The sequence below is a fragment of the Triturus cristatus genome, chromosome 3_1 (genome assembly GCF_964204655.1).
Source record: "Triturus cristatus chromosome 3_1, aTriCri1.1, whole genome shotgun sequence".
NCBI lineage: Eukaryota > Metazoa > Chordata > Amphibia > Caudata > Salamandridae > Triturus > Triturus cristatus.
In genome coordinates this window covers 828,096,403-828,123,260 of record NC_140583.1, presented here as the reverse complement: position 1 = coordinate 828,123,260, position 26,858 = coordinate 828,096,403, and the positions used below count along the sequence as shown (strand labels likewise).

The window sequence follows — 26,858 nt, the reverse complement described above, 5'->3', positions numbered from 1 at the left end:
ACAGACAGTTATGAGCAAAATAAATACTTTTACGTTAAAACATGCATTGGGCTAATCCTATTTTAATTGTTAAGATATGGTCATTTGAATCATTTCATACTGACACATTGTTTAAAACATGCTTCTGTTATGCAAAGGGGTGAATTTCCGATGAACTTAAACTGTAATGGCTGTAATTTAATTGATGTTACTGTTGATGTCTCATCCATTACGTTGGCATTCCTATTACACACATTACATGCTGTCTGCAACATATGTACACATACCTGTGACCTTAACACCTTCTTTCGTCTCACATGGCACTCCAACACCAAATTCATTTTCTCCTGAGATTCTGAAGTAGTAAACAGCACCTTCTTGAAGATTGGCAATCTTGTAGGTGAGGCGATGACAGTTGTTGGTCACAGTAACCCAGGCTTTCTTGCTAGCTTCTCGTTTTTCAATATGATAATTCTTAACAGGTGCACCACCATCATTTTCAGGAACATCCCAAGACAAAGAGACAGACTCTTTAGTTACCTCTTTCACAGTGATATTTGATGTGGGACCAGGAGAGTCAAGAACTTTTACGACTAGTGTCAATGAAGCAGTGCTGAGAATATTTTGCAATGTTACAGTGTATTTGCCAGAATCATTTCTTGTTGCCTTTTCTATGGTCAGAGATGTTTTAGAACTTGATGAATCAATACTTGCTCTTGTACGAAGGTCAGTGTCTGGTTTGCTCCATAGAACATTGGGCACTGGTTTTCCTCTGAAAGGCACAGTCATTGTAAATGACCCACCAGCTTTTACAATTAATGTTTTACGCATTTCGCTGTCAATGTCAAATACAGGCTCTTCCTCCCTTTCCTTTGCTACCTGTGGTTCAGAAATTTCACTTGGATCACTAGGGCCAACTTTGTTAATTGATCTGACTCTGAAGACATATTCTGATCCCGATGTTAATCCGATAACAGTGTACTCTGTACTTCTTACATTTGCAACTGCAATCGACCATTCAGTGTCTTCCACTTTCTTATATTCTACTGTATATGCAGTGACTGGAGAACCTCCATCAAACAATGGTTTTGCCCATGCAATTGTTACAGTTGTCTTTGTTGAATCTGCAATCTTTGGTTTAGATGGAGCTGATGGTAAGAATATTGGATCTTCAGCACGTACCAATGGCGAGCAGTCACTAGGAGGACTGAGACCTGCAGCATTTTCTGCATAGACACGATATTCATATTCACATCCTTCTCGGAGACCAGAAGATTTTACTCTTAGGTCATACACTGGTTTTTTGTTTACACGCATCCATCGTAGACTAGTCTTTTCACGTCTTTCAATTACATAGCCAGCGATTTCACTTCCTCCATCACTTTCAGGCCTAGCCCAGCAGAGAGTCATGGCCTCTTTTGTGACACTGGTGATCTCTATAGATTTAGGAGCACTTGGTACTGTAAATGGATTTTGGGCCTTTACTGGTTCACTCTCCAAAGGCTCACCAACACCATATTTGTTAACACCCATTACTCTAAAGATGTATTCATTGCCATTAAGTAGTTTTGTTACTTTACAGGATGTTGTCCTAAGTTCTCCCTCACAGAGGGTCCATGCAAGTCGACTTGTTTCTCGTTTTTCTACAATGTAGTAGTCAATTTCTGCACCACCATTTTCTTGAGGAGGGCCCCAGGATAGTGTGCACTTCTCAGAGGTTACTCCAGCTACTTGCAATGGTCCTGCAGATGGTCCTGGTCTATCTAGAACCTTGCAATTTACAGCTAACGATCTTGTACCTGCAACATTCTGAAGTGTTAATACGTATTGTCCACTATCACGTCTAATGCAGTCTTTAACAATGAGAAGTGTTGTGTTATCTGTTGACTGTATTTCTGTTCTTGCCTTTTCTTCAATTTCCTTACCATCCTTTGCCCATGAAATTACAGGCAATGGTCTTCCTGCAATGTCTGCATTGATTTTCAAGATCTCCCCAGCTTTCACAACAACAACATCCCTGAATTTGACATCCATCATAATCCTTGGAGCATCAACATCATCTTTTACTGTAATAGGTCCTGTTGAATCAGAAGGCTCACTAAACAATCCAGCTGCATTCTTTGCAATGACACGGAATTCATACCGCTGCTCTTCTGTAAGTCCAGTTACATCAAAGTAGGTTTCTTGAATGTTGGTGAAATTACACTTCAGCCAACGACCTTCAGGCAGTTCTTTGCGCTCAATGATATATCCTGTGATTTTAGCTCCACCATCGTATTCTGGCTTGGCCCAAGACAGTGAGACCGATGTTCTGGTAATGTTTGTTACTTCAGGTTGACCAGGAGCATCACAAGGATCTCTGGCAGCAACAGGCTCGCATGATTTGCTACATTTACCAATACCTGCTATGTTTTCAGCATAGACACGATATTCATACATAAGTCCTTCTTCCAGACCGACAACCTTCATTTGCGTGTCTGTTAACAAAGTTTTGTTGACCTTAGTCCAAAGAATGCTACTTCTTTCTTTTCGTTCTAAGTGATAACCTATTACTTGACTTCCACCATCATTAACTGGTATCTGCCAGTTTACAACCATGAATGCTTTAGTTGCATGTACAACATGGGGCGTTCCAGGTGGACCGGGTGGTTTAAATGGATACTGTGCAATGACAGGTGAAGATTCAGCATAGTGGCTCTTACCATACCGGTTTTCTGCAGAAATGCGGAATTGATATTCAGAGCCTGTTGTTAGGCGTGCCACCTTAATTGATGTTCTTGCAACTGTAGCAGATACTAATTCCCATGTTGTGGTTGTAGTGTCTCTCTTTTCAACAATGTAGTTGTTAATATGGCAGCCACCATCATATTCTGGAGGATCCCAAGATAGTGATATGTTATCTGCACTGACATCATCTATACGAATGTGGCCAGGAGCTCCTGGCCTGTCAAGAACTATCACACCAATAGAGGCTGCTGTTGAACCAGCACTGTTTGAAACACATAATTCATACTTTCCAACATCGTCGCGTGATGCCTCTTTAATAGAGAGAAGTGTTGAAGTCTTTGATGTTTCAACATTGACTCTTGTGGTTTCTTTCAGTGCTTGCCCATCTTTTGTCCAGGTTACAGCTGGGAATGGCCTTCCTCGAATAGGCACATCAATTTTGAGATTATCTCCAGCTTTGACACTGAATGTATTGAAGAGGAGTTCAATAGAAGGTTGAATTTCAATATCCTTTGCCACTACAGGCACACCAAGCTGTCTTGGATCACTTCTTCCTTTTTCATTGACAGCAGCTACTCTGAATGTGTATTCTTCTCCCATTGTAAGGCCTGATATTGTTGTTTCAAGTGCTTTTACTTGGGTGCATGTGCTCCACTTTTCACTGCCTTTAGTCTGCATCTCCACTACGTACCCAGTAATTTTACTACCACCATCACTTTCTGGTTTTTCCCAAGTGATGGTAGCAGAGTTACGTGTGACATCTACAAGACTTACTCTTCCAGGAGGCAGGGGTGCCTCTGACACTTTTACTGGATCTGCTGTTTCAGCTGGCAAACCAACACCATATTCGTTGGCAGCTAAGACACGGAAATAATAGATTCCTCCTTCTTGCAGTTGTTCAGCTTTGAATGTATTCTTTGTGCAATTGTTTGTAATTGTAGCATATGCCTTCCTTGTGGACTCACGTTTTTCAACAATGTAGTTTGTAATTTTAGCCCCACCATCAATAAGAGGGGGTTCCCAAGATAATATAACGGAATTCTTCCTTATTTCTTTAACAATGAAGTTCACTGGAGCACTTGGTGAATCTAGTATTCTCACATTAACAAATGCTGATTTTGAGCCACTATTATTTTCTAAAGTCAAATTGTATTTGCCACTGTCAAATCTATTGACATTATCAATGACCAACATAGTATATGAACTTGTAACTTCGATTTGGGCTCTTTCACTTAACTTGCCTTCTGCTTTTTCCCATTTGACTTCAGGTTCAGGTCGGCCTTTGGTGGTTACAAACAAGCGCAAAGTGCCACCAGCTCTAACAGAGACAACTTTTCTTAGATCAGCATCAAGTTCGATCTCGGGAGGTTCTATTTTTTCAGCTGCAAGTACTGTGCCAGGTAGTAGTGCAGGCTCTCCAACTCCTTCTGCATTTATAGCGCATATGCGGAAGTTGTATTCAGTATTTTCTTTAAGTTTTGTTGCAGTAAACTGTTTTGCCTGGAGACCTGTTGGTGGTGTGCAGGCAATCCAGTCATCGGATGAAGCTTCTTTAAATTCTACAAGATATCCTTTTACTTCAGCACCACCGTCATAAATGGGCTTGTTCCATGAAAGAGATACAGATGATCTTGAAGTGTCAGTTACCTTTGCATTGCTTGGCGGCCCTGGTGGATATGTAGCATCACATGCACGGTACAAAACAGATGGTTCACTTAGTTCACCTACACCTGCAGCATTTTCAGCAGCTACTCTAAATTCATAGAAATGCCCTTCTGTGAGTCCAGTTACTCTGAATCTCAAATCTGTCAGTCTCTTCTTGTTGCACTTTGTCCATCTTATGCCGTCTTTGTCACGTTTTTCAAGTATGTATCCCTCAATCTCCGCCCCACCATTATCTTCGGGTCGTCCCCAAGTGACAATCATCGAGTCTTTTGTAATTGCTGTAACTTCAGGTACTGAAGGGGCAGATGGTTGTTTGAATGGATTACATGCTAAAACTGGCTCAGATTCTATTGGTTCTCCAATTCCAAATTTGTTCACAGCCATCACACGGAATATATATTCATTACCTGGAAGGAGTTTGGTTACTTTGTGACTCAGAGCTTGAACATCAGAGGCAACTTGTGTCCAGGAGAGTCTGCTTGTCTCCCTTTTCTCAATTATATAATGGGAAATGTTAGCGCCGCCATCCTGAGATGGTGGACCCCATGACAGGTAGCATTTTTCTGCAGTAACTCCTTGCACTTTCAAAGGGCCTTCTGGAGGACCTGGTCTGTCAAGAACCTTTACTGTTATTGGTATAGATTTTGTACCACCAACATTGCTCAAGTTAAGAATATATTGTCCTCCATCAATCCTTATACAATCTTTAACTGTAAGAGCTGTTTTTTGGATGGTGGATTTAATTTCATGTCTTGCAGCTGTTGCCTCAAGTTCTTTTCCGTCTTTTGACCATGTTACTTCAGGGATGGGTTTACCGTGGATGTCAGCTTCTAGAACAAAGGTGTCTCCTGCATTAACGACAATGACATCTTTATATTTTGGATCAAGTGAAGCTCTTGGTGCATCAATCTCATCTCGGGCTGTGATTGGGCCGGTACTTTCTGATGGCTCACTAAAGTTACCAGCTGCATTTCTTGCAATTACTCGGAATTCATATCTCTGATCCTCAACAAGGCCTGTTGCAACAAATTCAGTTTCCAGCACATTTGTAAAGCTGGCTTTCATCCAGCGACCTTCAGGAAGCTCTTTCTTTTCTACAATATATCCAGTTATTTTACTACCACCATCATATTCAGGCTTTGTCCACTTCAGTGTCACATAATTTCTTGTTATAACAATCGCTTCTGGGCATCCTGGAGGGTCACAGGGATCACGTGCCACATAACACTCAGACACTTTGCTAGGTTTACCAATGCCAACAATGTTTTCAGCATAAACTCTGAATTCATACTCCAAGCCTTCTTCTAGCCCATTTGTTTTCAGTCTTGTGTCCTGAATGAGAGTTTTGTTTAATTTTCCCCAAAGAATGCTATTTTTCTCTTTGCGCTCTACATGGTAACCAAGGACCTTGCTTCCTCCATCGTTCACTGGCTCATTCCATTGCACAACCATGTGATCTTTTGACAGAGATGTTACAAAAGGAGTACCTGGGGGACCAGGTTCCTTATATGGATATTGAACAATAACTGCAGAAGAATCCAATGAAGTACTCTTTCCATATCTATTTTCAGCAAAGATTCTGAATTGGTATTCAGACCCAGTCGTCAGCTTTGTTGCCTTGATTGTTGTTCTGGCAACTGTTGAAGACACGGTCTGCCAGGATGTGGTAGTAGTTTCACGCTTTTCTACTATGTAGTTATTTATTTGGCACCCTCCAGTATATTCTGGTGCTTCCCATGAGAAGATAACATAGTTTGAGCTAACTTCATCAAAACGAACTGGTCCTCGTGGTGGACCAGGTTTATCTAGCACAATAATACTAATGTTCTCTGTGACAGAGCCACCGGGGTTTGTTGCAGTCACTGTATATTTGCCAAAATCATCCTTGCAGCTCTCTTTTATGTTTAAGATAGTTGCTGTTGGTGTATCTTCAACATTGACTCTGGTTGTTTGCTTCAGCGATTGCTCGTCTTTTGTCCAGGTTATTTTTGGTCTGGGTCTTCCAAAAACTGGTATTTCTACTTTAAGATCCTCACCAGCCTGTATATTGTATGAATTGAACATAAGTTTGAAACTTGGCTCAATGGTAAGATCTTTAGCTATGACAGGGATGGCCAGGGCCCTTGGGTCACTCTTTCCCTTTTCATTGTATGCAATCACCCGGAACAGATATTCTTGACCTGAGCTTAAGCCAGAGACAACAGCACTACAAGTCTTTGTTTCAGTTACAGTGTTCCATTTATCTGTTCCTTTTGGCTGCATTTCGACTAAGTATCCTATAAGTCTACTTCCTCCATCGTGTTCAGGTTTTTCCCAGATGAGCGATGCACTTCTTTGGGTAACGTCAGTAAGTGTGACTTTGCCTGGTGGTAATGGAACCTCGGAAGCTTTCACTGCATCTAATGTTTCTACTGGGACTCCAACACCGAATTCATTTTCAGCCATTACTCTGAAGTAATAAATTGCACCTTCTATCAGGTTTTCAACTTTGAAGCTTGTTTTGCTGCACTTGGTAGTAACATTGGCAAAGGCTTTTCTGGTTGATTCACGCTTATCAATTACATAGTTCTTTATCTTTGCTCCTCCATCTATGGAAGGTGGTTCCCATGTTAATGTGATACAGTCTTTCCTTATATCTTTCACAAGCAAATTATGTGGTGGGCCTGGTGTGTCAAGGACCTTTAGTGTCACAAAAGCAGATTTTGAACCACTGCTGTTTTCTAACTTGAGAACATATTTTCCAGCATCATTTCTGTCACAGTTGTCTATTGACAACTGGGTGTAGTTGAGGCCTTTTTCTATCTGTGACTTATCAGACAGTTCGCCCTCCTCTCGAGACCAGCTAATTTCAGGTGCGGGTCGACCCTTAAATGGAATGTGAATCTTTATATTACCACCTGCTCTGACTAGTATTCCTTTTCTTAATTCTGAATCAAGATCTAACTCAGGAGGTTCAAGTTTGTCTTCTGGTTTAACTGTTCCAAGAACAGAAGCAGCTTCACCCACACCAATTTTGTTTATAGCACAAATTCGAATTTGATATTCTTGATGTTCAATTAGGTTTTTAATTTCATATCGATTGACTTGTAATCCAGTCTGTGGAGTGCACATTATCCACTCTTCTTCCTCTGCTTTACATATTTCTACAATGTAGCCTTGGATGTCGCTGCCGCCATCATAAATAGGCTTGCCCCACACAAGGGCGATTGAATTTTTGGAAGTGTCAACAACATGAGGATTAGTAGGTGGCCCAGGTTTAAACATAGGGTCACAGGCTTTATAATAAATTGAAGGTGGACTTGCTTTTCCAACTCCAGCTGCATTTTCTGCTGATACTTGGAATTCATATTCATGGTCTTCTGTTAATCCTGTGACTCTAAACCGCAAATCAGTGACTCTGCGTTTGTTACATTTTGTCCATCGAATTCCTGCCCTGTCCCTCTTTTCAACTATATAACCAATAATTTCACTTCCACCATCGCTATCTGGTCGAGTCCAGCAGACAGTCATTGAGTCTTTTGCAATGTTGGTTACTTCTAATGCCTTGGGGGGACCAGGGAGCACAAATGGATTTTTCATCAGCACTGGGGAAGACTCCAAAGGTTCACCAACACCATACTTGTTGACAGCCATTATACGGAAAATGTATTCATTGCCTTCCAAAAGTTTTGTTACTTTCAGCATTGTGGCGACTGCATCAGGTGAAACAACAGTCCAAGCCAGGCGACTTGTTTCTCTCTTCTCAATTATGTAATGAGAAATGTCACTACCGCCATCATGTTGAGGGGGATTCCATGCCAGTGAACACTTATCGCAAGTAATTCCAGTAACTTGAATTGTTCCTTCTGGTGGCCCTGGTCTGTCCAAAACTTTCACATTTATTGGAACTGACTTTGTGCCTGCTACATTGGAAACCTGTAGGATATACTGTCCACCATCAACTCTAATGGCATCCTTGACAACAATCAAAGCTCTATAATCTGTGTTCTTTATCTCATATCTGGCAGATTCCTCAATTTCTCTATCTCCCTTGAACCACTGGATGCTAGGAATAGGCTTTCCACGAACATCAGCTTCGAGTTTAAAGATTTCTCCTGCATTGACAATGATTGTGTCTTTGTAATTTGGATCCATGGAAACTCTTGGAGGCTCTACTTCATCCTTTGCTGTTATAGGACCTGTGCTATCGGAAGGCTTGCTAAATGTACCAGCTGCATTCCTAGCAATGACTCTGAAATCATATTTCTCATCCTCTGTCAGCCCTGTAACAGTAAACTGAGTTTCAAGTACATTTGTAAAGCTTGCTTTCATCCAGCGACCCTCGGGTAGATCTCTTTTCTCTACGATGTAACCTGTGATCATGCTTCCACCATCATATTCAGGCTTGGCCCACCCTAAAGTAACAGCATTTCGTGTTATGATCAACGGTTCTGGGCACCCGGGAGGATCACATGGATCACGAGCTACATAACACTCTGAAACTTTGCTTGCTTTGCCAATGCCAACAATATTTTCAGCATATACTCTAAATTCATATTCAATACCTTCTTCAAGGTTACTTGTCTTGAAACATGTGTCTTGAATAATGGTTTTGTTAATCTTCGTCCACATAATGCTGTTTCTTTCTTTTCTTTCAAGATGGTAGCCCAAAACTTTGCTTCCACCATCAATAATTGGCTCATGCCATTGTATAATCATGCTTTCTTTTGTAATAGACTTGGCAGCTGGTGTGCCAGGAGGGCCTGGTTCCTTATAAGGATACTGAGCTACTATTGCTGCAGATTCCAAGGCAAAGCTGCGGCCATATCGGTTTTCAGCAAATATTTTGAATTGATATTCTGTTCCAGTCTTTAGTTTAGATACTTTCAGAGTAGTTCTTGCAATTGTTGCAGAAACAGTTTCCCATACTGTCGTTGTTGTGTCCCTCTTTTCAACAATGTAATTAGTGATCTGGCAACCACCGGTATATGTTGGAGGGCTCCATGATAATGTAATACTTTCAGCACTCACTTCATCAAATTTTACAGGGCCACTTGGTGGATCTGGTTTGTCTAGAGTTATAACTTCAATAGATGCAACTTTCTGCCCTATAATATTAGCCACTGTTATTCCATACATGCCAGAATCGTCTTTCATAGTTTCTTTAATGTTTAATACTGTGAGGCTAGCCGAATCAGTGACATTAACTCTTGTGGTTTGTTTAAGAGCCTGACCATCTTTTGTCCACGTCACTGTTGGCTTTGGTCGTCCTGAAACGGGTATTTCCACTTTCAAATCATGTCCCACTTGAACACTGTAACTACTGAAAACAGGTCTTACGTCTGGCTCAATTACCAGGTCTTTGGCGACCACTGGAACTGCAAGAGATCTTGGATCACTCTTGCCCTTTTCATTTACAGCTATTACTCTAAAGAGATATTCTCCTCCTTGTGCTAAGTTAGTAATGATTGCTTCAAGTGCCTTGACACGTACACTTTCTGACCATTTATCACTTCCTTTGGCTTGCATTTCTACAATATATTGAATTATTTTGCTGCCACCATCATGTTCAGGTTTCTCCCAGGATAGAGACACACTGTTCCTTGTAACATCAACAACAGTTATTTTTCCTGGAGGTTGTGGAACTTCAGATACTTTAACCGGGTCAGATGTTTCTGCAGGAACACCAATTCCATATTCATTCTCAGCAGTCACCCTAAAGTAGTAATTGCATCCCTCTAGAAGCTGGTCTACTTTCCAGGACGTTTTATGACAGTTTGTTGCCACTGCAGCATATGCTTTTCTTGTGGTTTCCCTTTTTTCAATAATATAGTTCTTTATTTTTGCTCCACCATCCAACACTGGGGGCTCCCATGTAAGTGTTACTGATTCTTTAGTGATCTCCTTCACTTTAAGATTAACTGGTGAGCTTGGTGTGTCAAGAACCCTCACACTTATAAAGGCAGACTTAGTTCCACTACTGTTTTCTAAAGTTAGATTGTATTTTCCTGAATCAAACCGATTCATATTGTCAAGTACAAGTGTTGTAAAACTGCTAGTAACATCAATCTGAGCAGCATCTCTGATCTCCCCATCAGCCTTTGACCACTTGACCTCAGGTGCAGGACGTCCACGAATAGGGATAAATAATCTTAGTGAACCTCCAGCCCTCACGTTCACAATTTTTCTTAACTCTGGATCAAGATCAAGATCTGGCGTTTCAAGTTTCTCTTCAACAATGATAGAAGCCGGGACATCTGCATGGTCTCCAACACCAGCCTTATTTACAGCACAAACACGGAATTTATATTCATGTTTCTCTACCAACTTTTCAATTTCAATGCGTGTTTCTTTGATGCCAGTTGCTGGTGTACACATTGACCATTCATCTGTACTTACATCACATTTTTCAACGATGTATCCTTGTACTTCAGACCCACCATCATAGATCGGTTTTCCCCATGAAAGAAAAACTGATGATCTTGTGACATCAATAGCTCTAGGATTATTAGGAGGCCCTGGCTTGTAAATAGGGTCGCATGCCTTATAGAAAATTGAGGATGGGCTAGGTTCACTCATGCCAGCAGCATTTTCAGCAGATACTCTGAATTCATAATGATGAGATTCGATAAGCCCAGTTACTCTAAAACGTAATTCACTGACCAATCGTTTGTTGCATCTGGTCCATCTGATACCTTCTTTATCTCGTTTTTCAACAACATAGCCATTTATTTCACTGCCACCATCAGACTGTGGTCTTTCCCACACAACAATCATGGAATCTTTAGTAACTGCTGTTACTTCTGGAGCTTTGGGTGGAAGTGGTACAACAAAGGGATTCTTTGCAACTACTGGTTCAGATTCAAGGGCCTCACCCACTCCATATTTGTTAACAGACATTATACGGAAGATATATTCATTTCCTTCCAAAAGTTTGGTAACCTTGCAACTTAGTGTTTGCACATTAGAGTCTACCACAGTCCATACTAAACGACTAGTTTCTCTTCTTTCAACAATGTAATGTGAAATATCACTTCCACCATCTTGAAGTGGGGGTTTCCAAGCTAAGGTGCACTTTTCTGCTGTTATTCCGGTCACAGCAATAGGCCCTTCAGGTGGTCCTGGTCTATCAAGAACCTTCACGCTGACGGTTGCTGATTTTTCACCTGCTACATTTTTCAACAGCAGTGTGTACTGACCACTGTCCACACGTACTGCTTCCTTCACACTAATACTTGTGGTGAAGTTTGTGCTCTTTATTTCTAAACGGGCAGAATTTGCAAGCTCTTGATCACCTTTCAGCCACTGAATGGAAGGTATAGGTTTACCAAAGACATCAGCATCAATTTTGAATGATTCACCAGCATTCAGTACAATTGTTTCTTTGTATTGTGGATCCATGCTTATACGAGGAGGATCTACTTCATCCCTTGCTGTTATAGGGCCTGTGCTTTCTGATGGTTCACTAAAAACACCTGCAGCATTTCTTGCTATAACTCGGAACTCATATCTCTGGTCTTCAACTAAACCTGTTACTGCAAATTGGGTCTCAATTACATTTGTGAAACTTGCTTTCATCCATCGGCCTTCTGGCAACTCTTTCTTTTCAACGAAGTAGCCTGTTATCTTGCTGCCCCCATCATATTCAGGTTTTGTCCACTGGATTGTTACTGCATTTCTTGTCACAAGAATAGCTTCTGGGCGACCTGGTGGATCACATGGATCACGTGCCACAACACATTCTGACACTTTGCTGGGCTTTCCAATGCCTACGATATTCTCTGCATAAACTCTGAATTCATATTCAATTCCCTCTTCAAGACCGGTTGTTTTGAACCTTGTGTCTTGAATGATTGTCTTGTTTAATTTAACCCAAAGGATGCTGTTTCTTTCCTTGCGCTCCAAATGGTAGCCAATGACTCTGCTACCACCATCATTGACTGGTTCATTCCACTGTACAACCATACTGTCTTTTGTGGCAAGTGATACAAAAGGTGTTCCTGGATTCCCTGGGACTTTATATGGATATTGGGCTATTACAGAATCTGATGCAAGATATCCACTTTTGCCATATCTGTTCTCAGCTGAAATTCTAAACTGATATTCACATCCAGTCTTGAGTCTGGTTGCTTTTATGGTTGTCCGTGCAACAGTTGCTGACACAACCTGCCAGACTGTTGTTGAAGTGTCTCTTTTTTCGACAATGTAGTTGTTTATAGAGCTTCCTCCATCATATTGTGGTGGTTCCCAGGAAATGGTGATGCTATCAGCTGTGACTTCATCTAACTTAACAGGTCCTGTAGGAGGACCTGGTTTGTCAAGGACAACAATGTTAAGATTTTCAGATGCTTCCCCTGCTGTGTTGACAAGTTTCACAGTATATTGCCCTACATCTTCTTTGGAGGCTTCCTTTATGGTAAGTAGTGAATTACTGTCTGTGTTCTCTGCATTTACTCTAGTAGTCTGCTTTAGTGGCAGATTGTCCTTATGCCATACAACAGTTGGTTTTGGTCGTGCTATGAATGGTACGTCAACTTTCAGGTCTTCCCCTGCAAGCACACTGAATGTGGTAAATAGCAATTTAAATGTGGGTGCAATCACAAGGTCTTTTGCAATAACTGGTACTCCTAACTGCCGAGGATCACTAATTCCCTTCTCATTCTGAGCAGAAACACGGAACATATATTCTTCACCTTGAGTTAGTCCAGATATAGTGGCTTCTGTAACCTTCACGGTGGCACAGTTTGTCCATTTGTCGCTTCCTTTACTCTGCATCTCCACAATATAGCCTAGAATTCTACTGCCTCCATCATGTTCTGGTTTTTCCCAGGATAAAGTAACGCTTTTTCTTGTTACATCTACCAAGGTTATTTTGCCTGGAGGGAGTGGTTTTTCAGAAACTTTTACAGACTCTGATGTTTCAACTGGGAGGCCCACACCATATTCGTTTTCAGCCAGAACTCTGAAGTAATAGTTGCAACCTTCCTGCAATTGATCAACTTTCCAGCTAGTTTTGTGACAATTTGCAACAACTGTTGAATATGCTTTCCTGGTAGACTCACGTTTTTCAACAATATAGTTCTTTATTTTCGACCCTCCATCTATGAGTGGAGGCTCCCATGTTAGCGTAACAGATGCTTTAGTAATTTCTTTAATTTTTAAATCTTGTGGTGCTCCAGGAGTATCAAGCACTCTAACATTCACAAATGCTGATTTGCTTCCTGAGCTATTTTCTATTGTGAGCATATACTTTCCACTGTCGAATCGATTCACATTTTCAACAACGAGCAGAGAGTATGAGCTTGTTGATTCAATAGAGGCTCTTTCTAATGGTTCTCCAGTTTCTCTTGTCCATTTCACTTCAGGTGCAGGCCTTCCTTTAATTGGAACAAATAATCTCAAAGTGCAGCAAGCTCTAATGCTAACAACCTTACGAAGTTCTGCATCCAACTCAATTTCAGGAGGCAACATTCTTTCTTCAGCCTTTGGTGAGCCAGGTACAAGAGCACCTTCACCAACACCTTCAGAATTCAGGGCATATATCTGGATTTTGTACTCCTGGTTCTCTTTGAGACCAGTAATAGTAAATGATGTAGCTTTTAGTCCTGCTTGTGGAGTTACAATTTTCCATTCATCTTCTTCTGGGAGAGCTATTTCAACCATGTAACCTGTGATTTCTGACCCACCATCATATACTGGTTTATTCCAAGCTATTGTTATCGATGATTTACTGGTATCCAGTACTCGAGGGTTTCCAGGAGGTCCAGGCTTAAAGACTGTGTCACATGCTTTGTAGAAGGGACTACAAGCGCTTGGTTTACTAATTCCAGCAGCATTTTCAGCCATTATTCTGAATTCATATTCATGACCATCTGTCAGTCCAGAGACTTTATAACGTAAGTCGGTGACTGCTCGTTTGTTACACTTTATCCAGCGAAGGCCTGTTTTGTCACGTCGCTCTACTATGTAATTGATTATTTCACTTCCACCATCAGAATCTGGATGTCCCCAACAGACAATCATTGAATCTTTAGAGATATTCGTCACTTCAGGTGTTTTTGGTGGGTCAGGTGGGACGTACGGATTTACTGCAAGTGTAGGCTCTGATTCCAGAACCTCACCCACACCATACTTGTTAACAGCCATGACTCGGAATATATACTCATTGCCTTTCAGTAGCTTGGTGACTTTGTGTTTTAGCACTTGAACATCTGTTGCAACACTTGTCCATGCCAATCTGCTGGTTTCACGTTTTTCAATCACATAATAGTCAATCTTTGCACCACCATCATCTAATGGTGGTAGCCAAGAAAGTACACACTTTTCTGTTGTGACTTCAGATACTGCCAAAGGCCCCTCTGGTGGACCTGGTCTGTCTAGAACTTTAACGTTGAAGACATGCTTTGCAACACCACCAGGATTAGAAGCAGTAAGTGTATATGCCCCACCATCTCTTCTTGCAGAATCTTTGTTAACCAGAACAGTAGAGAAATCAAAAATTTTGACTTCCAATTTTCCAGTTTCTTCTATATCTTTTCCTTCTTTTGTCCAAGCCATTGTTGGAAGAGGGCGACCTGAAACATCTGCATCTAGCCTGAAGAGATCACCTGCTTTCAAAATTATAACGTCTTTAAATTTAGCATCCACTCTGATCTTTGGTTCTTCAATATCATCTCTGCATGTTATTTCATCTGATGGCTCGGATGGGTGACTCACAGCACCAGCAGAGTTTCTTGCAATTACACGGAATTCATATGCAGCATCTTCAGTCAAACCACTTACTGTAAACTCTGTTTCCAATATGTTGCTGAAATTAGCCTTAAGCCAGCGACCATTAGGAAGGTCTCTTCTTTCAACTGTGTACCCAGTTATCTTAAATCCACCATTATATTCTGGTTTTGACCACTGAAGTGTGACTGCATGTCTGGTAATGTTGAGAGCTACTGGTTTGCCAGGTGCATCTATTGGGTCCAGAGCAAATACAGGCTCTGAAGGTTTGCTTGGTTTACTTTTTCCAGCCATATTTTCTGCAATGACACGGAATTCATATGCAATGCCATCTGTAAGTCCAGTTGATTTGAATATATTTCCTACAACAAGGGCCTTGCTTATAACCTGCCAAATGATGCTGTTTCGTTCTTTTCTTTCAATGTGATATCCCAAAATTGCACTGCCACCATCAGTAACAGGTTCATGCCAATTAATAGTGATGGAATCTTTTGTGACTATCGAAGCATGAGGAGTACCTGGTGGACCCGGAACCTTGAATGGATAAGCAGCAACTACATTCTCTGAATTGATAGCTGGGCCAGTTCCATACCTGTTTTGCGCTTTAACTCGGAACTGATATTCAGCTCCTGTAGTCAGACGTGTAGCCTTAAAGGTTGTGCGTATCACTGTGGCAGCTAGTTCAACCCATGTCGTAGTATTAGTTTCCCTCATTTCAACAACATAACTGTTTATCGGCACTCCACCATCATTCGCTGGTGGGTCCCATGAAATAATAATATAGTCAGATGAAATTTCATCAAATTTGATTGGCCCAGTAGGAGGCCCTGGGATATCATGTACTTGCACAGTAATAACATCACTAACTTCTCCAAGGATATTTTTAGCTGCAAGTGTATACTTCCCAGAGTCACTTCTTGTGCATTCACCAATGTTCAATATGGTTGAAGTTGCTGTACGTTCAACATTTACTCTCTGTGTTTCTTTCAGAAGTTGGCCTTCTTTCTTCCAGGAGACTGTTGGTTTTGGACGTCCAAGTACAGGGATATCAACTTTTATGTTGTCACCAGCTTTGGCAATGACCAGTTTTTGGTAAACACCACGAAGGTCGAATTCTGGGAGTGCCTGCTGTTCTTTTACAAGAACTGGCCTGCTTTCTCTTGGATCACTTCTCCCAGAACTGTTGACTGCCATCACTTGGAAAACATATTCCTCATTTTCATTCAGATTTTTCACCACATAGTCCAATGCTTTCACGGTTGTAATGTGTGACCAGTGATCCGACCCCTTTTTCTGTGCTTCTAACACGTAACCTGTAATCTTGCTGCCACCATCATGCAAGGGTTTGGGCCAAGCTAGGCTTACAGTGTTCTTGGTGACATCCATTATGTTGAGACTTTCAGGTGCAGATGGTGCCTCAGAGGCCCTAATGGGATCAGCAGTTTCTGCAGGTTCACCAATTCCAAATTCATTTTCGGCCAAAACTCTGAAGTAGTATTCACAGCCCTCTGCCAAATTTGGAATTCGAAGAGAACATTTCTGGCAGTTGGTTGTAATTGTTGAATAGGCCTTACGAGTTGATTCACGTTTTTCAACAATATAGTTTGTTATCCTTGAACCACCATCAAGAAGAGGCATATCCCACTGAAGAGTAATACTGTCCTTAGTTACATCTCTGGCTTTAAGATTTATTGGTGGTCCGGGTGAATCTAAAACTTTTACGTTCACAAAGCCAGATTTCTTTCCTGCTGCATTTTCAAGATTCATAGTGTATTTTCCAGCATCATATCTATTGCACTCTGTGATGATTAGAAGTGAGAATGATTCTGTATTTTCAATGTTAGCACGGATCTTTAGTGGAATGTCACCTTTCATCCATGTGACTTCAGGTGCTGGGCGGCCTTTAATTGGTACAAATATACGTATGCTCAGTCCAGCTCTAACAACCAGTGTTCTTCTCAGCTCAGCATCCAATTCGAAATCAGGACTCTCTTCACGATCTTTAATTTCTGTGAAGTCTATGATTTTAGCTGGCTCTCCAACACCTGCTGCATTAATTGCACATATTCTGAAGCGATACTTTCCACCTGGTTGAAGATTAGCAACAACAAATTCGGTGATTCGTAAAGCCGACCCAGTCGTATCTTTTATCCATTCTTCCTCTCCATCCTTTTGGTGCTCAACGATGTAGCCAGTGATTTCAAGTCCACCATCGTAATGAGGCTTGCCCCAGGCCAAAGAAGCAGTTGTCTTTGTTGTGTCTGTCACTCTTGGGTTAGAGGGTGGGCCTGGTGGATCTGAAATTGTAACAAAAAGAGAAGTGTTACTTTACACTATAATACAGTTTTCTTGCCAAAGTTGGTGAGATAAATATTAAAAAAGATTAATACAGATTAATACCCACATTGCTATATGCGGATGACACAGTGCTTAAGCCCGCACCCCGAAGGCGCTACGTTTATTAGTGCATGCTTTTGTTGAGTTTATGGCCTCTCAGGATCTGCACACCACTTTTTCCAAGTCACATATTATGGCATGTGTGCCTAGGTGCAGCCAGTTCTCAACCCTGTGGTTGGCTGTAACCAGCTGACTAACATAAGTAGCTTCCTGTATCTAGTAGGCACTTTTCTGCCTCTGGGTCATGGACCCAAGTATTATACAACGCAGAACACAATTATGAAATGCAATAGGCTCCCTTATTAGTCTTACACAGCTTTGAGGAGGTGGTCAACTGGGGCCCATGCTGCAGATATACAAGTCTAAATATGTCCCCACAGTGACCTATGGGGCTGAAGTCTGGTGCACTGTGAACTGAGGCGTTACAGTGGGAAGAAAACAGGTTCTGCAGACAGATCCTAGCAGTCCCAATCTCAACCCCTTTCTTTATGTGTCACGAAGAGCTGGGTATGTGCTATTTTGGGGATAATTTTACAATGGTCTTCGAATCCCCTGGTTGAGATATGTCAGAACGGAACTCGGCAAGATTGGCCTGCAGATGGCTTTTGCAAATCCAGACACATGCAGAAGTCTTAACAAAAAAGAGGTAGCACTTGCACTTTATGATCATGGGGAGATGATGCTGTTTTAGAAGAATGGAAGGGAAGTTGCGGGGTATGGCATACCAATCTCTGAAAGCACTGAACTGCCCCACAAACTATCTTTGGCTGCAACGGGGACGATGGAACGTTCACTATTGTTCCGCCTAAGAGCAGATACTGTCAAATACCTGTTGTGTTTCCCCCTTGGTTTTAAGACAAACTTAGCTGCTATTGCCTGCGCCTGTGATGGAATTCAGGGCAAACAATGATGCATTTTATGTTTTTTGGCAAATACTATGAAATAATTACTTGGATGTTTATATTGGCACTTAAAAAAATAATTATTGTAATACTAGGCACTTTATCGATGCATTTACGCTCCTTTTGAAATTACCCGATGAAGAGGTTTGCCTATTTGTAGGCTGCTTCCTAAAACATGCTGTAAATCCTTGAGGTACTATGCTGCTGTAAGCGTGTTGTTCAGCTTTCCCTTTAAATGACATATGATATTTTATATTTTCATGTTCTGTTTTTAACTGATGTATTTATTTATGCTACTTTTATGGTTGAAATCTCACCCAAATAAAGTTTATTCAAATTTTTAATAATAAACAAAATACTTACAGGTTACATCCTTGGTTAATGCTGGTTGTGAGGCATCACTAGGCGGTCCAATGCCTGCTTTATTTTCTGCACTGACACGGAATTCATATTCATTTCCTTCTGTGAGTCCTGTTGCTTTGTATCGGAGGTCCGAAACAGGCCTTTTTGTTACTCTGACCCATCGTAAGCCTTTCTTTTCCTTTCGTTCCACATAGTAGCCTGTAATTTCACTTCCACCATCATCAACTGGTCTTTTCCAGGCAACAGTGACTGTAGATTTGGTTACGTTTGTTACTTCTGGTTTTCCAGGAGCACCAGGAGGACCTAGTAAAAAGTATGACATGAAAATTTAGTTTTTTAGAACACATTGCGTGTCATAGTTCAGAAAATGTTATTGTACCTTTTAAGCCAATTTAACTTACCAAAACCATCAACCATCTTTATGGGGTCTGATTGAACTGGTTCTCCAACTCCATAATGGTTGACAGCAGAAACACGGAATATATATTCATTTCCTTGGATAAGTTTGCTAACAACGTATCTGCAGCCATCGATGTTTTCAGCAATTGGAGTCCACAACAGTCGGCTAGTTTCTCTCTTTTCCAGAACATAGGATGTAATGGGCAATCCACCATCTTCAGTTGGTGGCGTCCAAGTAAGCGTAGCTTTTTCAGAAGAAATGTTGCTGACTTCAATTGGTCCAGGTGGGCCTGGTACATCTAAAACTTTCACATGCACATGTTCTTCTTTGGTACCAAAAGGATTGCTAGCAGTGATTGTGTATTCACCAGAGTCTTTCCTAGTGGCATATTTCACAGAAAGTGTAGATGATGTGGGAGTTGTTTCAATCTGAACAATATCAGAGGGCTTAAAGTCTTTTCCTCCTTTAGACCACACAGACTGTGGAGGTGGCTTTCCAAGGATGCTTGTAGCAGTCATGACAATGGTTTCACCTGCCTTTACAGTTAAACCTTCTTTTACCGTTGGGTCAATAACAATAGTTGGTGCCTCTGTAAAAACAAATTATTTTCAATATTAATGAAGTAATTCGATATACGCTTAGTCATTTCATGCATGCAGATTTAGAACTTTTGTATTAAAAGCCTTAGTTAGAATTTGGAGGGAACCGGAATTCCTTCAACCCCAGAGCTAAATTATAAATACGGCGTACAATCCATCGGTTGAATTGCTCCCATAAAAATATCCATATGGTAGAGGACCTTAAGAAAGTGGAGTGTACTCCATACTTAGAGCTTTTTCCAGAAACCGGAGTATGTGTTCCCTTTGAAATCTAAATGAGATTCCAATGTATCATTTTTCTATCTGCATACATCTTTCTGTTTCTGCAATTTCCTCACCAGGGGTATTTAGTAGCCCTGAGCAAAATTTTAATTATGCTGGCTTAATTAAACAAATTTTGGGATTTTTGCATTACACTTGTAATGTGACGAGTGTACTCCATACTTAGAGCTTTTTACAGAAACCGGAGTATGTGTTCCCTTTGAAATCTAAATGAGATTCCAATGTATCAGTTTTCTATCTGCATACATCTTTCAGTGGCTGCAATTTCCTAACCAGGGGTATTTAGTAGCCCTGAGCAAAATTTTAATTATGCTGGCTTAATTAAACAAATTTTGGGACTTTTGCATTACACTTGTTATGTGACGAGTGTACTCCATACTTAGAGCTTTTTCCAGTAACCGGAGTATGTGTTCCCTTTGAAATCTAAATGAGATTCCAATGTATCAGTTTTCTGTCTGCATACATCTTTCAGTGGCTGCAATTTCCTCACCAGGGGTATTTAGTAGCCCTGAGCAAAATTTTAATTATGCTGGCTTAATTAAACAAATTTGGGGACTTTTGCATTACACTTGTTATGTGACATGCCTTCAAATATTATTATGCCACTTCACAAAGTTACACACCATTCACAGTAAAATCTTGCCACAAATGGGGCAGTTCGCTGTAATAATTTGCCGCAAACACACCAGCACAACAAAACGTGAGCAGCTTTTTAAATGTGTCTTCTAGTCAAAAACTGACCTGCAGATGCATTTCAAGCTAAACTATAGTGCGAAATGACGGATTTGCATTTTATGTATATTTTTGCTGCATTTACATGTAAGAAAAATATGCACATTTTGCACACCCCTATATTTAAACCGTGTTGTTACTGACTAAGCAAAATTATTTTTGTTTGTTTTTATTCTCATGGTTTCCAGTTAGTCTCAAAAATACTATCTAAATTTTAATGCTAATGAAGACCAGTTTCTTATAAACTATCGAGAGCTTCTGGTGGCCGAATTACATAGAATACACTGGTGCATTTTTCATCAGTTTTTTTAAATTACATAATTTGTTGAAGCCAATTCCATTAAATAATCAGAAATGTTTGTTCAATTCTGACACCCGTTTGTTGGAACCTGAGATTAATAGGTTTCAGGTAAAGCGAAAGATCGAATCAAGTTTCATTGTTGAAACCCAGTGAATACAAAGTTTTATGCCTGCTTCTTTTTCCGTGCAAAATAGACATTGGATGTTTCTATTTGTATGTTTGCTTCTGTTAGTTTGGTGCACTCCACTTCTCATTGTACTAAAATGTAAAAGCTCTTTTTCCATGTACTTACAAAAAAATGTCCTCAATTAATTAATTGTTAATTTTTTGCCTTTGTTGGTAATCATTTAGGTCTGAACAAGCCAAGCCCCGTTCTTTTTTCTATGCCTGTATTAGAGTCTTCGCTTTTTTATACCATATAACCAATCTTCTATATTTATGTTTTCATCTTGCTGGTTATTTGTGAATGTCTAAATAAACATTTTTGATACGTTTTCTACACTTTGCAGTTGTATAGACTTGTGTCAATTCAATGTATCCTCGAAAAAGAAGTTATTTTAGCAGTGAACATGATAATCATTGCTTTTACATGCAGCTGGCAGCTCTTGTTTTTGGTCACAGATTTTCCGAATGATTTCACTAATATATTTTCTATCAGTGATCACAGTGTAAAGCACAAAGGTACATACCATATTCATCTTTGCAAACAATGGTGTCCGTAGGCTCTGATGGAGGACTTATAGCCCCTGCGGTGTTCTTGGCCTTAATTCTGAATTCATATTTTCCTCCTTCAATAAGGTCAGTCACAGTGTAAGCACATTCTTGGACATTGACATGGTTAGCTCTCATCCAGGTTTTTGCTGGTATGTCACGTTTTTCAACGATATACCCCGTAAGTTTATGTCCACCATCATACTTGGGTTCTGTCCAAACTAAAGTCACCGAGCTTCTTGTTACATTAATAACCTCAGGTTTACCAGGAGGATCTAGAATAAAATTACATTGGTTAGATCTGGATAGATACGTATGAAATAAAGTGAATATACTGATGTGTTTTGCTTATTACTCACCAATGGGATCAAGAGCTATGATTGGCTGTGTTGGTGGACTTGGTTTACCTACTCCTGCCATATTAATTGCCATGACTCTGAATTCATACTCAAGTCCTTCGGTTAACCCTGTAGCTCTGAATTCTCTCATTCTCAGTGGAGTCTTGTTGGCTCTCTTCCAAAGTAGGCTGTTTCTTTCTTTCAGTTCGACATGGTATCCTGTAAATGCAAAATAAATTTTCCATCTTAAATTCATGCTTCACAATATGTAGACCTGCTTCAGCAATTCCCTAGATAATGACACAGCAGTCATTATTGCTTACTAATTTTATCAGACCAATAAGTTACTCTTTGTGGAATAGCTGGTTATATTCTTAGCAATATTCACAGCAGATTGAATGTCATGATAAGAAGGTTAGCTCAATACTGGTCCACGAAAAATAACTACTTTATTGGCTAGGACTACATACTTACTGCCGACCACTACATTGTCAAGGTAAGCTAACTCCACACCTACTTAGTTTGATAATGCAGTGGTAGCCAAAATAGTGAATGTGATATTTTGTTTTGCAATATAGTGACCCGCAATGGGCATCACACCCATTCAAGGCTGAGGGTGGTGAGAAGAGAATTTAGCTTCTGCTCTGTATCGGAAAATGTAATCTTGAGAAATTTGATTGATCCCAATCATAGATCATCATTCGCTAGACTAGTGCGAGATCAGCCATTGCTCATTTACTTAGCAAACAGCATAAATGGAATCATAAATGTGCTAGCAAAAATGTGTAGTTCAAGATTTAAAGGGAAACGGTGGGTAGTAATGATGATAATACAGCAACTGAAAGTTTTTTTATGTTTGTGAAAATGACAACATTTGGGGGGTATTTAATATTGTGTTAAATATGTGAAATCAATTTTCAGTAAATATTTTAAATCAATTATCAGTAAGAACAATAATATTGGAAAAGGTACCACATATGCCCTTGTAACTAATTTCCCATCTCAGTTATTTAGAATTGGTTTTCAGGTGCATAAAATAGAGGAGTGGCAAAAATGCTGAATATTTGATGACAACATTTACCAATATCAGCTGTGACTGTTTTAAACAATATCAATACTTTGGTTCTTTCTTTTTGTCTCAAATTACAGCTTAGTTCTTTTGACTTTTTTCTCTTCAAAGCCGTTTTGTTAACTCTGACTTTGTCCAAGTGATATCCACAATTACAGAAAATAAGAAACTTGTTACAAATGTACTTTCCTTTGACTATAGCAAAATATTTCAAATTGTTCCTTGCACTGATTTTCCTGTAGGACACATATTCAGCAGCCTTGAAGGCCTGCTCTCTCCTGTTTTAACACTATAAGTTTATTGTGACATCATCTGGCTTCACCGACAACCCCCTGACATACTTTTGCTGACTTCACTGCTGTCCTGCTCCATGGATTTGAGAAGGCGCACCTCCACTACATCAAATCAACTGCATTTGGGGTCATTCCCTCATAGGCAGTACATCATGGAACAGTACATTGAAAATAAGGTAAGGGTAAATACGTTAAGGTTAAGGGTTGCTTATTACAGAAAAGGTTAAGTATAACTAAACTGACTAAAATGGGGTCTTCGGAGGTCTCCCAAAGGATGATATAGAGCATACAATATAATTACTTATGGTGTAGTGGGTTTCAACATAGTGAAATGGAGCCTTGGAGTATCTCTAATCTATGGTATATGACCATTCCCCATGTATGCAGTCCTGATCTTCTCTCTAATGGCCTTTTATGATAAATACTTTTGCATTTGCAAGCCAGGTGATTTTCGAAATCACATGGTTTGGTGTTCAAAATTGTTATCTTTAATATACAAATACTGATTTGCAATTAGGAGGGTGTTTGAAAGCAATACTCCCTCCAAATTCTATATACAATAGAATGTATCACTGCTTTGCAACTGCAATTGTGATTGTAAACTATTTGTCAGTTACCAACACCGCAAGGGAGGTGGTAACTGACTGAAAAGGGGAAGGAGTTGCCTTTGTAAATCATGTTCGGTGACTTCGGGGTGGGGAGTTGGTAGACATCTTGCACACCCCAGGTCTGTTCCATCCGATGTATTCCCAAATGGAAATCATTTTATTTAAAGCAGCTCTGATTCCTTTAAGGAACATGGACTGCTTTCTAAAACCAAATTTAATGTTTGGGAATGCAAACTTGGGGATGGTAGTCTGCTGTTGCTGGCAGGTCACCATCCCGTAGTCTATAGCCTATCACAAAGATGTCACAAGTAGTTACCATCCCAATTAATATTCATTTGGGAGATCGTTTTCCAATCCCTTCTGACTGGATATTTTCTGATGTGCAAAATCAGAGGTAGATCACTAAAAGTCGCTGCACAATTTGCAACCACGTTTTGTGGCCTGTTTCTTAGTACATTAGGGCCTTTGAGACACAAAGTGAGAAACTGTTTAGTGGCATGGCACTCAAAATGTAAATTGTCTTGCCAGGATTAGAACTTTTAAGTGACATAAATAAAGCAAGATCCGATCATCTAATCTTAAAAACTAGAACCAGGCATTGGCAATAAGCAAGTGTTAAGTTGACCCTAATAGACAAAGATCTATGTTAGGGTCTCCATAGTATAGCTCAGGAAAGAAAAACGATAACATTTGTGCTAGGTTTTTGCAGTTTAACTGCCCTATACATGGGCAGAATAAGCAAGAGAATCTAATCGAAATGTTAAACTATTAAAATAGGAATTGATAAAAATGTTCAAAATACATACCTGTGATTGGTGAGCCACCGGTTTTCCTTGGATCGTTCCAAGCTAAAGATACAGAGTCATGCCTGACTGCAAGAATACTTGGAGGAGGCGGAGCATCAGGTACATCTGGAAAACAAATTAAATTTGCATCACGAGGAAGCATATATATTAATACCTCTGATATTAGGTTCAGCATTTTATTATAACTTACCAAATGGATGTCTTGCCACTACCGGGTCTGATTTAAGACCTTCGCCAACTCCATATTTATTTTCAGCGCTGACTCTGAAAATATACTCATTTCCTTCATGGAGTCGTGTGACCCTAAATGTTGTTTTCTGGACAGCTGAAGCACATGTTACCCACTTGTTGGTGGTAGAATCCCTCTTTTCCAGGATGTAGTTGGTGATCTCTGAACCACCATCATCTTTTGGTGGACCCCAGATCAGGGTTATAGCATCTGCTGTGACTTCATCAAACTTCACTGGGCCACTTGGAATGCCTGGCTTTCCAACAACTTTAACAAATATATTTGATTCCTTAACTCCTGCAGCATTCTTGAGGGTGATGGTGTACTTCGCAGCATCACTCTTTTGGCATTCACGAACTATCAGAGTAGTGTTAATTGCACTGGACTCAAATGTTACTCTGCCACTGTCTGTTATTACTTGATCTTCACCTTTCTTCCATGTAACGGATGGAGCTGGCTTTCCTTTGATTGGGATTTTAAGTCTGAAGCTGCTTCCTTCCTTCGCCAAATAGCATAAGTCGGGCAGATCTCTCAAATCCATATCTGGTGCCACTGTAATATTAATTAAAGTTATGTTTATTTTGAATACAAATAAATCATCTATACAGAATTATCACCATAGTTTTAATTAGCTGCAAACCCAGCTTTCACTTGCTTCATATACATACCCACATCATCCTTGGCCACAATTGTAAGTTCACGTGGTGAACTTTGTCCAGCGTCGTTGTGCGCTGTTACTCTGAAGGAGTACTCCTTGCCTTCCTGTAAGTCTTTCATGGCATACTGTAGATTCTTCGATTTCATTACTTCTTTCCATTTATCTTCGCCAATCAAATGTTCAACACTGTATGCTGTAATGCGACTTCCTCCATCACTGATGGGTTTTTTCCACCCAATAGTACAAGAAGACTTTGACACAGCTAAGGCTTTCAGGTCAACAACTGGCCCAGGTTTTTCTGAAGAAAAGAAAATCATTAAGTTGACGTCTCCAAGGATTATGACAAGATGTCTAAAACTTAACGGCACAGGAACTAACATATGTCTTACCAGAAGCCTTGACAGCATCATGTGTTTCACAAGGATCACCAATTCCATATTCATTTTCAGCTAATACTCTGAAAAAGTATGACTTTCCTTCCTCCAGATTACTAATACGGTAACCAGTTTTAGGGCAATCCGTTGTTACTGTGGACCATGACTTTCTCTCTGCATCACGTTTTTCAACAATATAGTTCTTTATAGGGCTGCCACCATCTATAAGTGGAGGATCCCATGAAATGGAAGCCGAATCCTTAGAGGTTTCTTTGATCATAAGGTTAACTGGTGGTCCAGGAGTATCTACATAAGAAACAAATAGACAAGTGTTGTAGTAAAAGGGACTTTACATGTGTGTATTTTACAAAACATCTGTAAAAGACTCACCTAGGACTTTCACAACAATTGTGTACGTCTTTATGCCACAACTATTCTCCAGGGTGAGGATATATTTGCCAGCATCATATTTGTTGACATTTTCACAGCGTACAAAGGTGTCAAAGTCAGTTGACTTGATGTCAAGCCCTTGCCGTTCCTTAATGTTTGCATTAAGTTTAGACCAAGTAATCTTGGGTGCTGGCCGTCCTCTCACAGGTACGTAAATCCTCATAGTTACGCCAGCCCGTAACACAAGAGCTTTCCTCAATTCAGCATCCAGTTCTCCTTCAGGCGGAACTATTTGAACATAAAATTAAATCATTAGAAGTAGATATTT

General features: G+C 40.2%; 1 protein-coding gene across 1 annotated transcript in view; it reads right to left on the bottom strand.

Moving 5' to 3' along the window:
- Positions 1-26,858, bottom strand: part of TTN (titin) — a 379,656-nt gene that overhangs the window by 45,329 nt on the left and 307,469 nt on the right. The window contains exons 273-282 of the mRNA XM_085645211.1: positions 26,531-26,818; positions 26,156-26,446; positions 25,777-26,064; positions 25,070-25,660; positions 24,880-24,984; positions 22,125-22,322; positions 21,744-22,040; positions 19,142-19,729; positions 18,741-19,043; positions 267-17,375 (exon numbers count right to left, since the gene is read on the bottom strand). Of these exons, the coding sequence (XP_085501337.1) occupies positions 267-17,375; positions 18,741-19,043; positions 19,142-19,729; positions 21,744-22,040; positions 22,125-22,322; positions 24,880-24,984; positions 25,070-25,660; positions 25,777-26,064; positions 26,156-26,446; positions 26,531-26,818 (20,058 nt within the window). The remainder of the gene's footprint in view (positions 1-266; positions 17,376-18,740; positions 19,044-19,141; positions 19,730-21,743; positions 22,041-22,124; positions 22,323-24,879; positions 24,985-25,069; positions 25,661-25,776; positions 26,065-26,155; positions 26,447-26,530; positions 26,819-26,858) is intronic.